The sequence below is a fragment of the Hemitrygon akajei genome, chromosome 13 (genome assembly GCF_048418815.1).
Source record: "Hemitrygon akajei chromosome 13, sHemAka1.3, whole genome shotgun sequence".
NCBI lineage: Eukaryota > Metazoa > Chordata > Chondrichthyes > Myliobatiformes > Dasyatidae > Hemitrygon > Hemitrygon akajei.
In genome coordinates, this window is record NC_133136.1 from 99,346,740 (window position 1) to 99,365,066 (window position 18,327).

The window sequence follows — 18,327 nt, forward strand, 5'->3', positions numbered from 1 at the left end:
TAAGTGTCAAATATTAGAGGACATGCATTTATGGAGATGGAGATGGAGGGGGGGGGGAGAAAAGGGGGGGGGGGAGAAAGGGGGGGGGGGAGAGAGGAGAGAGAGAGAAGAGAGAGAGAAGAGAGAGAGAAGAGAGAGAGAGAGAGAGAGAGAGAGAGAGAGAGAGAGAGAGAGAGAGAGAGAGAGAGAGAGAGAGAGAGAGAGAGAGAGAGAGAGAGAGAGAGAGAGAGAGAGAGAGAGAGAGAGAGAGAGAGAGAGAGAGAGAGAGAGAGAGAGAGAGAGAGATTGATTGATTGATTGATTTAAAGGTCATGCACAAGGCACGTTGTTTTTACACAGCTACCTGAAAGAGGCTGCCTAAGGAAGTGGTGGAAGCAAATACAACAATGGGATTGAAAGGGCTTTTAGATAGACACGTGAGTATGCAGGGAAAGAAGGGGCATCAGTCATATGCAGACAGGAGAGAATTAGTTTAATATGACACAGTGTTCAACACAGACTTCATGGGCCAAGAGACTGCTTCTGTACTGTGCATTCTGGTGTTCTTTCGTGTTAGTGCTGTCTTGATTTGTCACTTCGCTTTGAGGACACAACTGAAAGGTGCACAAATCTCTTCAACCAAGAATCCAAGCATCTTTACATGGGATATCTTCACTACCTGGCACTGTACTTGCCCGATGAGCCGTCGTATTTTACTGAAATTGCGTCAGAGTGTTGTATTGCTACCATTGCAGGGACTGAGTGAAGTTGTAAAATTCTGTTCATTGTGCAAATCTGTCACAATATCTTTTCCAAAATTCATAGTGCTAAAGCTATAATATTTTAACTATTAAGTACATTAAGTTCACCATATTGTCACTAACAGTTTCACCCAACCTTTGTTTACCTATACTAACTTTATAACTTTAAGTAGTTTCAATCACGGTACTAACTTCTGTATTATTTTATCCTGAGCTTTAAATCACTAAGTGTGTAACTAAAGTTTATTACATAGACAGTTAGGATGATGTGTCTTTTGGGTCACTCTTGCAATGTTACTCTGCCATATTGCTAAAAGGAGAAAGAGGCAAGGGCAGAGTGGTGAGAGGGAAAGGGGTGCGTGCATGCATGATTGTCAGCCTGTCAATCACAAGAGACTGGACGATGGGGTGGGGGGGGGGGGTTAACACTCAATGAAGGTGAAGACAAGGTGTTTTAATAGCATCATATTTTTAGTTTCAGCCCTACAATTGGCTACAGTCTCAGTCTAGAAAGTTCCAGTTGAAGGTAATTCTATCTGTTTCATGGGGATAAGGAGAAAGTTGCTCCTGCCAGTTATCTGCTGCTGTTAGTGATGAGCATGTGCTACTTTTCCTGCAAAAGGCAATGAAATTTAGTCATCAGTCATGGAGAATATTGATAAGTATATAGGTATACTGAAGCAGTACTGTTGTATGAGGCTACAGTAGCTGTTAATGTTGGATATGAGTACTGCTAATGATTATTGATAAGTGAGGGAAGGGACTGCATTGCATTGTACATCTGAAAAATCTTTTTGCTGAACTCGCCTACATCTGTAAGTTTATCGAAAAATTTCCAGCCGACATTAAAACACAAGACAGAGGAGCATAACTAGTCCATTCAGTCCATTGAGTCTGTCCCACTATTCTATCATGGCAGATTTATTATCCCTCCTACCTTCTCCCCATAATCTTTGCTGCCATGACTGACCAAGGACTTTCCAAGCTCTGCTTTAAATATACCCAAAGACTTGGCGTCCATGTCATCTGTGACAATGAATTCCACAGAGTCATCACCCTCTGGCTAGAGAAACTCCTCCTCATCTCCATTCTCTATTCTGAGGCTGTGCCCTCTGGTACTTGACTCTTCCACTATTGGAAACATCTTCTCCACATCCACTCTATCTACACCTTTCAATATTCAATTAGTTTAAATGAGATCCAACCACACCCCCCCCCCCCACCATCACATTGTTACAAACTTCAACATGTTCAGACCCAGAGCTATCAAACACTTCTCATATTCTTAGATAAGGGGCCCACAACAGCTCACAATATTCCAAGAGTGGTCTGACCAATGCCATAAAAAGCCTTATCAATGTCTTCAGTGATTGGCTCCAGGTATCCACCTCCATCTACTCGCTGCATTTCCTGGCAGACAGCCTGCATGACAGGTACTTGTTACATGACCACCCCTTTTCATTTCCAGTAAGGCCCTATCTGCAGTACTAGAAAAGTACAGTATAGAGACTGCTCAGTCCTTATTTCAATAGACAGTAGACAATAGGTGCAGGAGTAGGCCATTCGACCCTTCGAGCCAGCACCGCCATTCACTATGATCATGGCTGATCATCCACAATCAGTTCCCCGTTCCTGCCTTCTCCACATATCCCTTGACTCCACATCTTTGACCAAATGCACTTATTGATACATTCACTTCCATTAATTGTGAAAACCAAAACACAATGGAGATCACCTGTTTAAACTTTAAATGGAATGGTGTGACTGCAATTAACATCAGTGACTCCTTTGTTTGTTGTTGCCCTTCCTGCTCTCTGGTTCTATTCATCTTAATTGTGACAATAATTGTAAAAAGCATGTGTCATGTGTTCATTCTGCCAGTCCTGGGTCAACAAGGTGTAGGTTAACCAATTGTTGAATTTCCTCTGTCCATTTTCAGGCACTTATTCCCCATTATATTGTTAAATGCATTTGAGCTGAAGATCACAGCTTATTGTCATGAAATGTAGTAGTTTCAAACTGAGCTAATGCAACAATATTTGACCTTGGCTGCCACCTTATCCATTAGCACAGGGCAAGTCATTGTGCCTTTTTGTTGACAGTATCTAGCAGCTATGGGCCACATGAAATACGCACACATGGAAATATAAAGGTATCTGTGATTGCGGAGAAAGTGTCCTGACTTTACTTGAAAGGCAGGCAGAGAAGAACAGATAAATGAATATTTGATGTTGCAGGTTTGCCGAGCATAGCAATTAGCTTGCATTACATTTCATCATCGAGGTGACATCTTCAACGCACGGTGGTTGGTGTTTCTGTCTGGGCTTTCTTGCATTTATATAGCCCCCCCCCCCCCCCCCCGTCCACGCCTCCATCCTGATGGACTACCCCTTCAGCTGATCTTTGAGTTCTGTTGGCCTGTGTTTCTTCTGACTTTTAGGCATTCGTAGATGGTGTCTATGTTTGTAGATAGGGATATGTTTGATTATGGAGTGGTCAGAAGAAAACCACACTTCAAAAAATTCTCGTGCCTGCTTTGTGTTTGCCTGTGCCAGAACCCCAGCGCTGCCCCGGTTAAAGTGGTGTCTTTGATCTTCATGTATCGAGATCAGCAACAGTGGATCATGTCTCTGTACCGCCAGATTGTGTTTTTGAGACAAGCTGGTTGGTTTGTCATTGATTTGTCAGTAGTTGTGATACTGTGAGGTTTGAGCAGTTGAACTATCATTTCCGAAATATTCTGGGTGTAGGGCAAGGTTGTGTGTGGTTGGGCAAAGTAGCAATTGACTCACGTTCCTGGATGTACTTGTTGTGTGAAGAACATTAGAGGCATCCGTCTACCTGAATGGTATACACATGGACCAAGTATTGAACTACCATAACAATCACCCAGCCTGCCACAAGAAAAGCTGCATTCACACCTTATTTAAGAGAGCACAAGCACACTGCAACACCACCAAACTTCAGGCTGGGGAAGAGAAGCACTTTTCCAAAGTGCTCCAGAGCATCAGTTACCCATGGAATTTCATCAGGTGATGCTTCCTAAGGAGAGAAGTTCTGCAGACCTTACTCAACATGCATTGAAATAGCAACTTGGCCCTACATCAAGAGTATCTGACAAAGGGCCAGACAGGACGTAAACTCTCAATTCATTTCCAGGAACACAGATTGATGATACGGAGACATAATCCACCGTCGCTGATCTCGATACATGAAGACCAAGGACACCACTTTAACTGGGACACCGTGGAGGTTCTGGCGCAGGCAAACACAAAGCAGGCATGAAATATTTTAGAAATCTGGTTCTCTTCATATAACTTTATGAATAAACATATCAAAACAGACACCATTACAAACCCCTAAGAGCCAAAGAAACAGGAGCCAATAGAATTCAAAGATCAATTGACCGTCAGGACCGAGGCAAGTGAACAGTGGCCTGTATAAACATGAGCACCCACAGAGAGAAACACCAATGACTGCGCACTAAGGATGACTCCTGGACTGGTGATGAAACGTCTGCAAGCTAATTGCCAAGCTCGGTGAACACTGCAACTTCAAACACCTCAACCCGGACTACCAATATACACCACTATCCTAGATAAATTAATATAGCAATCTTTCAGCTGTTCCTGGACCTTTATTGTTAAGCAGGTAACATAAAGTACATACTCTAACTCTAACAGAGATCACTGTTATCCAACTTATTGAACACCAATTGCAGGTCTATACTGATAGAAACTATGCCTTATCATGTTGACCTTTTGGTCAGATATTATAAGAGAAGGAATGATGCATATAGGGAACACAGTCAGAGAAGTAAGCAGACTGTAATTTTTTAGTGTATTCTTGTCAAGTAGTATCCTTTACTCAGAGACCTTACTTGGAGAATCTCTGGTTATGTGTAATATTATATAATAATCCCAAACTTCATGAATTTTGCATAATTCCATTACAAAAAGCCCACAAAGGAAATTTTGCCCAATGACTCCTAAGTGAGGATGAACTAATGGTATTTGATGTGTTGTTGTATCTGAGCTGCCTTTCCTGAATGTTACATCTGTTTCACTTTAACTTGCATGAGTATGGTTAACTACTGACTGTGAAGCCTGATAACTGAACTGAATGGGAGCAGCTGTTAGCTGTTAAATTATTATGAGGAGAAATATTTTGCTAGGTTGTCCAATTCAGCTGAATGTTAGATTTTCAATTATAAAGGGAATGCTGTTTCTTGCATTTTGGAACTACCATGTTGAACAAATATAAATTAAAATTGTGCCTTTCTCCAGGCTATGGGAACAATGGGAGCTAAAAGCAGTAATGGGAATTTGGAGATGATGCAGACAGATTTGTTCCTCGGTGCCTGATAGTCTCATTAAAATGCTACATGAGTCAGATCCTTTGTAGAAAGCTGAAATGTGGATTTTCTACAATCTCATGCTCACCTAATAAACTTATTACTCTTCTATCAGGTGTATGATTGAAATGATGTTTAGTCTGGTTGCTCTTGGCAATTCAATACCTTTAGCACTTTCTGAAAAAATTAAATGTTTGTCACTTCACACATCAAAACAAAGAAATATATTGTCAAACATACTATGTGTATTCTCCATTGCGATTGCCTAAAATCTACAGCTTGTTGATTGTACCTCTTTATTAGAAACTGTCAACCCTGTCCATGAGATTTGTGATTTATGTTAGCTTTGCAAGACCTTAAACATCCATGGGTACGTGGAGTTGGATAGTTCTTCAGTTTTATTTAACTTCAAGCTTAAAATATATGAACTGAAAACCCAAGTCAAAGCAACGAATCCTTCAAGAGCCGCAACTTCCCCTTATTCCTGTAACCATCTTCACATCCTCCACGGAACAGAATACTAATGAATCAGAAGGCACAGAGAAATGTGCCTGTTTATTGGCAATTGTAAATCATGCTTAGTGTGTGGATGAGTGGTGGAGTGTTGAAGGGATGTGGGATGATTAGGGAGGGAAGGCCATAAGACATAGGAGCAGATTTAGGCCATTTGGCCCATTAAGTTTGCTCCACCATTTGATCATAACTGATTTATTTTCCATCTCAACCTCAATCTCCTGCCTTCTCCCTATAACATTTGACACCCTTACTAATCAAGAACCTATCAACCTCCACTTTAAATACACCCACAGCTGTCTGTAGCAATGAATACCATAGATTCTCTGGCTAAAGAATTTCCCCCTTACCTCTTTTCTGGAGGGATATCCTTCTCAGGTGGTGCCCTCTGGTCCTAGGGTCCTAGATTTTTCCACAGTGTGAAACATCCCCTCCACGTCTGTCTAGGTCTTTCAGCATTCAATAGGTTTCAGTGAGATCCCCTTCTTCTTATAAACTCCATTGAGTACAGACCCAAACCTGTCAAATAATCCTCATACATTAACCCTTTCACTCCTGGAATCCTCTGGAATTTATCCAAGGCCATTCTTAGAGGTGTGGCTCAAAAGTACTCACAATACTCCAAATGCGGTCTGACCAATGCCATCTTCTTGGTACTGCCATCAAGGAGGAAGTACAAGAGCCAAAAGATCTACATTCAATGATTTAGGAACAGTTTCTACTCCTCTGTCATCAGATTTCTGAATGGTTGACTAACCCATGAACACTACCTTATCAATCCTTCCTTTGTACTCTTTATTTATTGTAATTTATAGTTATTTCATGAGGTTGCACTATAATGCTGCTGCAGTTTAACACATCACACATCATATTATAAACCTGATTCTGAATCCAAATGTTGAAATTTTTGAGAAAAAGCTAAAAATCAATTCATGTCTTTTTTTAATATTTTAATGGAAGTGGGAAAGTTGGAAAGATTTGGTTTTAATGGAAATACTTTTATCACGAAGATGAAAGATGATGTTCTGTTTCTTTTTTTTCTGAAGAAGAATCAAACAATTTTAGGGAAACAGGTGGTCAAGCACCATTTGCAAAGCCAGATTATCATTTAAAATAAAATCCATTCAACATATTGAAAGAAGAATACGTTTGTTTAGAATGGCTTATAATTGGTTGTACAAGACCACATGGAATACTGGACCTTTAGTGAAACAGCTAGTCTGTATAACTATTTTGGGCTCTTTTGTATTTTTTTCTGCAGATTAGATCTCTTTGATGGGGATGTGTGGCAGTCATCTCCGGCAGTGCTAGTGGATCTCCCAAGGTTTATCGCCGCTTCATTTGAAAATGGCCCGAAGTTCAGCTTCAGGGGAAATTGACCAAGTTTCCACTGAGTGATCACCTGCAGAAACCCAGGAGAGAGTCGCTTCAATTGCTTCAACCTGTCAGCTTTGCAGAAGATAAAGAGTAATTGTTTCTGCAATGGTTACATGAGCTGCGGTGACATACTGGCAGACGTTGTTTGTATTCAGTTCACTGACAACTCATCAAAGGGGAGAGAGGCAGGAAAAGGTGCCCGGATCAAATCATGAATATTTTTATGAAGTTTCCTCGGCATTTGCGGAGGATGGTATTCTTACTGGTGGCCTTCTGCATGGTGAGTGTTATTATATCAGCTTATTACCTTTATACTGGTTACAAGCAGGAGCTGGAGCTTTCTAAACCAACCCCAGAACAAGACTGCAGAGATCCAAAACTTTTACTGTACAGATCGTTTGAAATGAAGACTGCAAAGCCGATTGACACATCCAGAACGGACCCCATGGTTCTGGTGTTTGTTGAGACACAATATTCACAGCTTGGACAGGAGATTGTGGCAATTTTGGAGTCAAGCCATTTTAAGCACCACACAGAAATTGCCCCTGGCAAAGGGGACCTGCCAGCCCTAACAAATAAGGACAGGGGACGATATGCACTAGTTATATATGAAAATATTTTAAAATATGTGAATATGGACTCATGGAATAGAGAGCTGCTTGATAAATACTGCATGGAGTATAATGTTGGCATTATAGGTTTTCACAAAGCCAATGAAAATAGTTTTCTGAGCTCACAGTTGAAAGGTTTCCCACTGAACCTGCACACCAACCTTGCTTTGAAGGATTGCTGTATCAACCCACGATCTCCGTTGCTGCGCATCACCAAAGCTAAAGAAATTGAGAGGGGCCCACTCCCAGGAGAGGACTGGACTGTGTTCCAATTCAATCACTCCACTTACCAGCCCGTGTTACTTGCTAAACCAAGATTGACTGAAAACACTCCTCACCAGATCACTGACGAGGTTCTTCAAGCCACGGTTGTTCAGGACCTGGGGCTGTTAGATGGTATTCAGCGAATCTTGTTTGGGAACAACCTCAACTTTTGGCTGCACAAACTTATCTTCGTGGATGCAATCGCTTTCCTTACAGGGAAAAAATTGTCGCTCTCCCTGGAAAGGTACATTCTTGTGGATATTGATGACATATTTGTGGGAAAAGAAGGAACAAGGATGAATGTCAATGATGTGAAGGTAAGGAAAGCACTTCAATGTATGTAATGGTCTGACTTTGATTTTCTTTCAAATATTACTTGTTATATGATCTCACTCAGTGTATACTGTACAAAATGATTCTGAAGTGTCAATGCATTAGAATTCTTTCAGAAACCAAAAAGAAACCTCAGAATAGGCTGGTTACCTTTTACCTACTTAACCGTTCATCCTATTGGTGAACTTCGTTAATCTTGGCAGAAGCAACTTCTGAAGGGTCAATGGCTTATTGCCATTTAAGACACAAAAAAAATTGGTTTTGTTTTCCAGTGGTTCTTTGCCTTTGCTTGATGTGACTGAGAGAGACTTTAACACCTTGCTGAAAACAGAACATATGGCTTCATGCAGTGTAGTTCTCATTTGTAGGAATGTGGAGCTCGTAATGGATTTTCACCAAGTCTGTATTCAGTGGGCTGCCCACTTGCTGGAAAACCTGACAATTGTTGCTTGGGTTTCAATGTCAACTGCGATGAAGGTGAAAACTTACTGTGTTGGACCGTGTTTTCTGTAAAGTAATCATGTTCAGTAGTTCAGAAGAGTGAAGAAGAGGCTAGGTGTGTATACATAATAAAAAACTTCAGTTCCCAGTGTGCATTGCGGACAGTTCACTGAGAACAGGAAGTTATGTTGGTGAACAGGTCATACACATGCTCTTGGCGGGCTGAAGAGTCCCAAGTAAAAAGTGGTCGGACAGAAGCCATTCTGTGAATCTGTAAATAAAATAGTTCTACTGTTTTTACCCATGCATGTTTGTTTCTGTTAAAGTACAAACATAACAATATGGAACCTGATTGCTTAGAAATTCAATTACATAGCACTATTTTTTGTGCCGTATGATTAAAATTTTACCTGCAGTGTATTCAAATGGGATAAGAACAATTTGTAAGTTGTCTCTAGAACTCTACATGTTCAAATGGGCTGTTAGGATCACAAGTTGCACCTGTGCATCCAGCGTAATTTCTGTTTTGTTTGTAAGAGTCTCTGTGCTGCAAGTAAACAGAGGTAGGGCTATAAACAGAGCTTCCCTTATTGGAAGCAATAACTGTCCAATAAACAGTAGTGTCTGGTGCAAAGGCACAACATATGGTGCACAAAATTCCTAAAGGCAGACAGCATCACTTCTCCTGTAAAAGGAAAATTAATTCAGACAGACTGTTAAATATTTCCATACATGAAAATATGCGATTGATTAACAATATGCAGTTATAAATTCAGCCAATTATAAATTTACTCATTCTCTAGGTCTGTTTATTACGTGAATTCCCCCTTACATGAATTCCCCCTTGCAACTTGTGATTGACATTTTGACCTATTACAGAATATCATCAACTCAGTCATAATCACCTCTACTTGAATACTTCTTAACGCTATCCATCTTTATGCCAGTGCTTTAGCTGACCCTGTACCCTGACTCCTGCTTCCACTCTGATTCAGTGCAGACACCTGCTTTACTGCAACCACTCATGATGTCAGAAAGCTATTTCCTCTTTCTTGTTCATATCCAACTCTGATATGAAAGGCATCAGTCTATCTGTCCATCTCCTGATGTACTGCATTTGACTGAAATTAAACATTTTACAGAAATGTATCATTCTTCAGAAGATCTTAAGCACTAGTGCACTTACCTGGCAAAAGACCCCACTTAACAGCATTTTTGAGCCCATTCAGCAATCGTATGGACAGGAAAAACCTTACAGGCATTGAGCATTTTCCCAGGAGCAATAGTCTTGACTTCTCTGCCTACAGCAACTTATCCAATCAATAGCTCCTCATTGTTGCCCCTTGAGCTGAGTTTAGAACCATAGAACATTACAGCACAGAAACAGGCCTTTTAGCCCTTCTTGGCTGTGCCAAACCATCTTTCTGCCTAGTCCCACTGACCTGCACCTGGACCATATCCCCCCATACCCCCCTCATCCATGTACCTGTCCAAGTTTTTCTTAAATGTTGAAAGTGATCACATATTTACCACTTCATCTGGCACGTCATTCCACAATCCCACCATTCTCTGTGTGAAGAAGCCCCCCTAATGTTCCCTTTAAACTTTTCCCCCTTCACCCTTAACCCATGTCCTCTGGTTTTTTTTCTCCCCTAACCTCAGTGGAAAAAGCCTGCTTGCATTCACTCTATCTATACCCATTATAATTTTACACAGCTCTATCAAATCACCCCTCATTCTCCTACGCTCCAGGGAATAAAATCCTAACCTATTCAACCTTTCTCTGTAACTCAGTTTCTCAAGTCCCGGTAACATCCTTGTAAACCTTCTCTACACTCTTATATCAAGTTTGTTGTGTCCCACTTGTCTGTGGACCCTAGTAGTGTCACAGCTTCTCCCCCAAGATTCCTGTGATGCTGTCCAAGCAGGTTGCAGCATCTTCGAAATGGTTGTCTTCAAAGTTTGTGAAGTTATTCTGAAATTGCTAAATCACTGTGGTGATTGTATTTCACTGACCTAGGTTAATTTCTTCAGGGACACTTCACTGTATTTCCCGTACAAGAGCACTGTATTGCTGTTACATTTCACTGCCATCCTTACATGCTGTTCTTCTGACTTGCAGTAAAATAGCTTGCCTCTCATGCAAATAGTCAACACTGCAAATCCACCTCTCTCGATCAATGCTCTAAAGATTTTCTTTATGACTTGGAATCTACAGCTATTAATAATATTACCTGCCTTTCTTGAGACCCATTCCCCTGTCTGAAGATATCATGTTCCCATTTCCTGCCATGCTGCTTCTCCACAACTTTTGGCTTTTGAGTTGGTGCTTCAAGTATCTAAGAGTAGACCAAATCAAGAGCTTGTCATGGTCCAACCGTGCAGATGTCATGGTCAAGAAAGCTTCCACAGGGGAGGAAAGAAGTTTAGTATGACCCCTTTGAACCCCATCAATTTTTATGAATGCACCGTCGAGAGAATCCTATCCAAATGCATCATGGGTTGGTATGGCAACTGCTCTATGGTGTCCGAAGGAAACTGCATGGGGTTGTAGACACAGCTCAGCTCATTACGAGGCCAGCGTCCTCTCCATGAACTCATGTCTATACTATTTACTACCTCAGTAAAGACCCCTCCCACCCCAAACATTCTCTCTTCTCCTCTCTCCAGTGGGCGGAAAATACAAAAGCCTAAAATACACACCGTCAGGCTCAAGGAAGCTTCTGTCCCACTGGGACATTGTTCATTGGTAAGAGAAGATGCACTCTTGACTCTCAGTCTTCCTCATTATGTTTTTCCCCTTATTGTCCACGGACAATGCATGCTCTCTGTAGCTGTTGCACCTCATTCTTTATGCAGGTGTTGTTTCATCCTGTGCTACCAAAATGCACTGTGCAATGACTTGATCTGTATGAATAGTATGCAAGACAAGCTTTCACTGTACCTCAGCACGCGTGATCATTATGAACTAGTTCCAATTGCATTTCTTCTTGTGCAACACCAGCAAGTTTCAGCTCAGCCACTGTCTTACATCCTTCCAGGAAGGATTTGCATCTCAACCCAGGCTTCACACTCCTGTAGGATGAACTATTGCCAGGTACAGTACTGTGCTGTTGACTAATCAGCTGTAATGATGACCAATCAGCTGATTGTTAAGTACGTAAAGGCCAAGCACACCACAAGTGAACAGTGCACTGATAGATAACGTCTCCTTGTATGGGAACGAAACATTTGCAAATGGATTGCCAAGACCAGAGAACGACTCAACCCAACCACATAATAAGACAATTACTCTATTAAAATAATTCTGTTATTTATTCTTAGTAATGCAAGATACAAATGTTAAAGTTTATAGCTCTTCACTATCTACGCTAAAATTCTATTCACCCGGGTGAAAACTCTATTCACCCCTATGCTCCCCATCTCTCCAACCAGTCACATCCTGCATGCACATGGATAACAAAACATTACACTGTGTTTTATTATGTCCATCTGTGGCTGTGGGCTGTAATTTACTAGGTGACTAGGTTCATAGGATAACATATCAATCTTGTGATGATGCTCACCACTGCTGAGCTGGAAAATGGTCCCTGGATCTATCTTTGTTGATGATTTATGGTCTCATTCAGAGTCTGAAGTACCAGAACTCCAATGTGTCATATCCCCACGAAGTCTTATGGCTGTGTGAAGTTGCTCTGTCTTTTGTTTCAGACAGTTGTGTCTCATTTTTATCTGTTAGAAGTATGGCTTCAGCCAAACAATAATGAATTCTTATTCATTGATCTTATAACCTTGTTGGCTTCGCAGAATATTCTGGAAATTTGGTTAACTTGATATCTTTACATGTTCAAGCAGTCCGAGACTCAAGAACATGGCTAATTACTGCACTTGCTCAACTGTGTCATATCTGATTTCACATAGAAGGTTCCTGTTAATCACAAAAATGCAGTTTGTTTTTTATTGTACATTTGGTTCAAACATCCGCATCAAACATCAAAACAAATTTGAGAGTCACAGGGGCAGAAGTGAGTTTAGTTACTATTACTAAGGAGAAGTTGAAAGATCTGAAAGTAATTAAGTCACCTGATCTACAGTAGAGGGTTCTAAAAGAGGTAGCTGAAGCAATTGTGGAGGCATTAGTAATGATTTTTCAAGAATCACCAGATTCTGGAATGGTACCAGAGGACAGGAAAATTGCAATGTTACTCCACTCCTTAAGAAGGGAGAAAGGCAGAAGAAAGGAAATTTTCGGCCAGTTAGCCTGAGCTCAGTAGCTGGGCAGTGTTCGAGTCGAGGATGAGGTCTCGGGGATCTTGGAGGCACATGACAAAATAGGCCATAGTCAGCACGGTTTCCTTAAGGGAAAATCTTGCCAGATAAATCTGTTGGAATTCTCTGAGAAAGTAACAGGCAGGATAGACAAGTGAGTCAGTGGATGTTGTTTACTTGAATTTCAGATAGACTTTGACAAGGTGCCACACATGAGGCTGCTTAACAAGATAAGAGCCCATGGTATTACAAAAAAACTAACATGTACAGACAATTGGCTGACTGGCAGGAGGCAAAGAGGGGGAATAAAGGAAGCCTTTTCTGTTTAGATGCATTACCACAGGAATCTGTATTAAGACTATTTCTTTTCAAATTATATGTCAATAATTTGGAATGCGGAATTGCTGGCTTTGCGGTCAGTTCAACGGACAGTATAAAGATAGGTGGAGGGACGGGTAGTACTAGGGAATCAGTGAGTCTTCAGGAGGACTTAGACAGTTTGGGAGAATGGGCAAAGAAGTGGCAGCTGGAATATAGTGTAGGGATATGTATGCTCATGCAGTTTAGTAGAAGGAATATAGGTGTAGAGTATTTTCTAAATAGCTGGCCAGTGGTGTAATAGTATCTGAATTGGACTTTGAGTCAAGTGTTAACATTCATTTGCAGAAGACTAGAATATAAGAGCAAGGATGTAATGCTGAGGTTTTATAAAGCACTGGTCAGACCACCCTGGACTATTGTGAGCAGCTTTGGGCCTCTTATCTAAATGTTTGGGGTTTGGAGAGGGTCCAGAGTTGGATTTGGAGAATGATTCCAGGAAAGAAAGAGTTAATGTGTGAGGAGTGTTTGATGGCTCTGGGCCTGTACTTGCTGACGTTTAGAAGAATGAGGGGTGATATCATTGAAACCTATCGAATGTTGAAAGGCTGAGACAGAGTGGATATGGAAAGGATGTTTCTTATAGTGGGGGAGTCCAGCACCAGAGGGCACAGCCTCAGAATACAGGGATGTCCAATTTAGAACAGTGATGAGGAGCAATTTCTCTAGCCAGAGTGTAGTGAATCTATGGAATAGATGGCCGTGGAGACCAAGTCATTAGGTATATTTAAAGCGGAGTTCCTAGGCTCTTGATGAGTCAGGGCATCAAAGGTTATGGGGAGAATGCAGGAGAATGTGGTTGAGGGGGATAATAAATCAGCTATGATGGAATGGCAGAGCAGACCAGATAGGCCAAATGGTTTAATTCTGCTGATATGTCTTATGGTCTCATGGTCTAAGCAAAGCAAATAAGCAAGAACGAGAAGATGCAGAACACAGGACAGATTCAAAGCCAAGTGTCTGCTCCAATCTCACACTGTAGTAATTGGATTATCTCAAGCATCTTCTTGTTGTTTTAATTCCCAGACAACATTCTGAGTTGTTCAAAGTAAATTTAGTATCCAAGTACATATATGCCACCATATACTGTGAGACTGTACATCAGCAGTGCCATTGGGAGGGGAATCCCAAAGTTCAAAGAAAATGTATTATTGAAGTAAGTACATACATCACCATATGCTACCCTTTTCTTGCAGGCATTCACTGTGAACAATGAAATACAATAGAATCAGTGAAAAACTACACACAATGAGTGACATTAACTAATGTGCAAAAGAAGACAAACAGTGCAAATATAAATAAAACAAACAATATTAATAATAAATAAGTAAGTAAGTAAACAATACTGAGAGCATGAGTTATAGAGTCCTTGAAAATGAGTCCATGGGTTGTGGAATCTTTTCAGTGTTGAGGTGAGTGAAGTTATTCATGCTGGTTCTGGAGTCTGGTGATTAAAGAACTATTCCTGAACTTCGTAGTGTGGCTGCTGTGTTTCCTTCTCAATGGCAGCAGTGAGAAGAGTTCATTGTCTGAGTGGTGAGGGTTCTTGATGATAGATGCTGCTCTCCTGTGGCAGCACTCTTTATAGATTTGCTCAGTGGTGAGCAGGGCTTTTTCTGTGATGGAATAGGCTGCTTCCTCCACTTTTTTTTCCAAGACTTATCATCACCAACAATGAAGGAATGATGATGCATTTCTCAGTCAGGAAAGTATACACTTTGAAGGAGCACCTGCAGGTACAGAGACAGAGAAGCAGTTTCAGCGACAGGTTACTATCGATGCAATGCTCCTCAGACAGGATGAAGAGGTCAATACTCCCCAATGCCATTAGGCTTTACAATTCTACCGCCAGGACTTAAGAACTTTTTAAAAGCTATTATTAATGCTTTTTGAGATAGTGATTTAGATGCATATCATATTTTTTACTGAGTTAAGTATTGTATGTAATTAGTTTTGCTACAACAAGTGTATGGGACATTGGAAAAAAAGTTGAATTTCCCCATGGGGATGAATAAAGTATCTATCTATCTATCTATCTATCTACACTTCCTTGGTATTTTTGTGGCTCTAATGTTACTGTGCCCATGTTTGGATGTTGTTGATTATTGATGCGTGCAGGCATAGAGCACCCCATTTGCTGAGGAGTTGTGAATGCATGAACATTGGGTAATCATCAGAAAACATTCCTGCTTCTAAATGTGATTGAAGAAAGGTCATTGATGAAACAACTGAAGATAGACTAGACCAGGATTGGCAAACCATTTTGAGAGTATGTACCCAAAATAGTGATAATCTTCTAAAAAATCTTCTCTCATGTCATGGGAATTTTGAGCAGAGATTATCATTAGAACATTAGAAAGTTTTGACAAGGACAGGCTATTTGGTCCAACAAAGCTTGCCAAATTCCTATTTACATAATGTGTTGAAATAACTATCGAGTTTAGATTTGTAAGTCTCTAAGGTACTACTCTCAACTACACAACTAGGTAGTTTGTTCCATGTGTCCACAATTCCCTATATAAAGCAATACTTTCTGATGTTAGTCAGAAATCTCCCTTAACCAGTCTCCACCTATGGCCCTGTGTCCTTGATGATGGATTAATTTTGAAGTAGCAGCTGGTATTCACTTTATTTTTATACATTTAATGAGTTTGAACACTTCTATCATGTTTCTTCTTATTCTGTGTCTATTTAAAGCTAAAAAGATTTAATTATTTCAATCTTTCTTCATAGCTCATACCCTGCAGACCTGGAATGAGTTCAGTCGTCCTTCTCTGGACTCTCTCCAGTGCCTTCATATCCCTCACACAATATGGAGACCAAAATTGTACACAGTACTCAATGTGTGGCCTCACAAGTACATTATACAGCTTAAGGAGAACATCTCTAGAGTTGAACTCCACTGTGTGCATTATATTCTATTAGCCTTCCTAGTTGCTTCTGTGCATTGTCTAGATGTTGAAAGTGATGAGTCTACCAGGACAACCAAATCCTTCTCGTACAGTGCACTTTCTAATTCAAGACCCACCCAGTGTATATTTATATCTAGTATTTCTATTTTTATGTAATACTTCACATTTACTTACATTAATTTCATCTGCCATTTATCTGTCCACATCTGGATTTTGTTTAGATCTAACTGTATTGATTCCGCTGCCTGAATGTTATCAGCCTGTGCCTCTACTTTTGTGTCATTGGCAAACTTTACTAGTGTATTTGTTATGTGCTGATCATTAATGTAAATTAAAAACAGCAGTGGCCCCAAAACTAGTCCCTGCGGAACCCCAGTGTTAACATCTTCTAGGTATGAAAACGATCCTCTCACTATAACTTGTTTTCTGGGTTTGAGCCAATTCTGTACACATTCGCAATTACCTCCTGTAATTTGATTATTAACCTCTCATGGGGTACCCTGTCAAAAGCTTCTGAAAGTCCAAGTAAGTGATATCAACTGCTCCATTGTTATCATAAATTTTAGTTGCTTCTTCATAGAACTTCAGCATATTAGTAAAACATAATTTCTCCTTTCTGATCCCATGCTGGCCTTCTGCTAATGTGCCTCTTCTTATCGGCTACTTTTCCTTCTCATTCTTTATTATTGTTGTTTCCACTATCTTGCCTGTGATACACATTAAGTTTACTGGTGTATAGTTACCAGGGTCAGTGTGGTCACCCTTCTTATAAACTGGGACAACATTAGCCTATTTCCAGTCCTTAGGGAATTCACCAGTTTTCAATTTCTTTTGGAAAATACATATTAGAGGTTTGTATATATAATCACAGTCATCTTTAAGTACCCTTAGTTATAGCCTGTTCTTGGAGATTTATTAACTTTCAACCTTTTCTGCTGAAGCAGGACCTCGCTTTCTAAGATCTCTAAGTCACTTAAACAACCTTATTTTTCTTTACTATTACTATTACTACACATTACTGTTTTTTTCTGTACATCTTATATAGCTATCTTTTCTTCAATAATTTTAGGTATATTTTTATTCATCCATGTAGTCGATCTATTATTTTTACTGCATCTGCTGGCTTTGGGTATGACCATTTCCTGCACTGTGTGTATTACCTCTTTAAATCAACCCCATTGTTCCTGAACTGACTCAACGTCAAGCAGTTCCTTCCAGTTTACGTTCTGTGGTCTTTGCCGCATCTGTGCAAACTTTGCCTTTCTGAAATTCAGTTTAATGGCTTAGGTTTTAACTGAAATACTCTCCCAAAGAACTTGGAGACTAACAATGTTATGATCACTTGTACTCAAAATTCTATCCTGATTGTTACAGAATTTGAAATCTAGACAGGCTTCCCCTCTTGTAGGTGCATTAACATACTGGGTCAAAAAGCAATTATTCAATAAGTCAGTGAATTTACTTTCCTGTAATCCATTAGTCACTGGGTTCTCTCAGTCAATATTTGAAAAATTAAAGACCCCCATAACCATAACATCACCCTCAGAACTGCTTTTTTAATATTCTGATAGAGTTGTTATTATTGATTAATGTATCATTGATTAATGCATTAGTAACAATAATTATGGAACTTTTAAGGGGAAAAGGATGAGTCCTTTTGCTTATTTACATAGATTAATTGCTTCATTATTAATAAATGTATAACAGAGGCAGATTGAAATTAATGAAAAATTTTAGAAAACCTGTTTATAGCTATTAATATTAATCTTTAAAAAAGACAATTGATAAATAACATCATTACTAAATAGTATTGCTGTTGTACCTCATATATAACAAGAATGTGAATGTGAAATTATGAGCTTTGGTGGATATTCTTAAAAGATCAAGGGAAAGATAATAAACCACTTTATTCTCAGGGAGACTTTTGTTGCTGCACTAACAATGACAAATATTTTATATTGGGCTTGTATTTGGTTACTTTGAGAGCTACACACATAACACTAATTTCATTGGTAAGTCTATAATTAGACTTGACCAAGTTCATATCTGAAAATGACTCACATGAGTATCTTTTTGAAAGTACTGATGCTATTACCAGTACAAGATTTTCAGAGAGCTAAAAGTTTCAGGAATAA

At 39.9% G+C, this 18,327-nt stretch overlaps 1 protein-coding gene across 2 annotated transcripts in view; it reads left to right on the plus strand.

The window, feature by feature from the left end:
* ndst3 (N-deacetylase/N-sulfotransferase (heparan glucosaminyl) 3) overlaps positions 1–18,327 on the plus strand; it is a 986,629-nt gene that overhangs the window by 692,134 nt on the left and 276,168 nt on the right. For both annotated transcript variants that reach the window (XM_073065158.1, XM_073065159.1), the window contains exon 4: positions 6,869–8,176. In XM_073065158.1, the coding sequence (XP_072921259.1) occupies positions 7,196–8,176 (981 nt within the window). In that variant the 5' untranslated portion in view covers positions 6,869–7,195. The remainder of the gene's footprint in view (positions 1–6,868; positions 8,177–18,327) is intronic.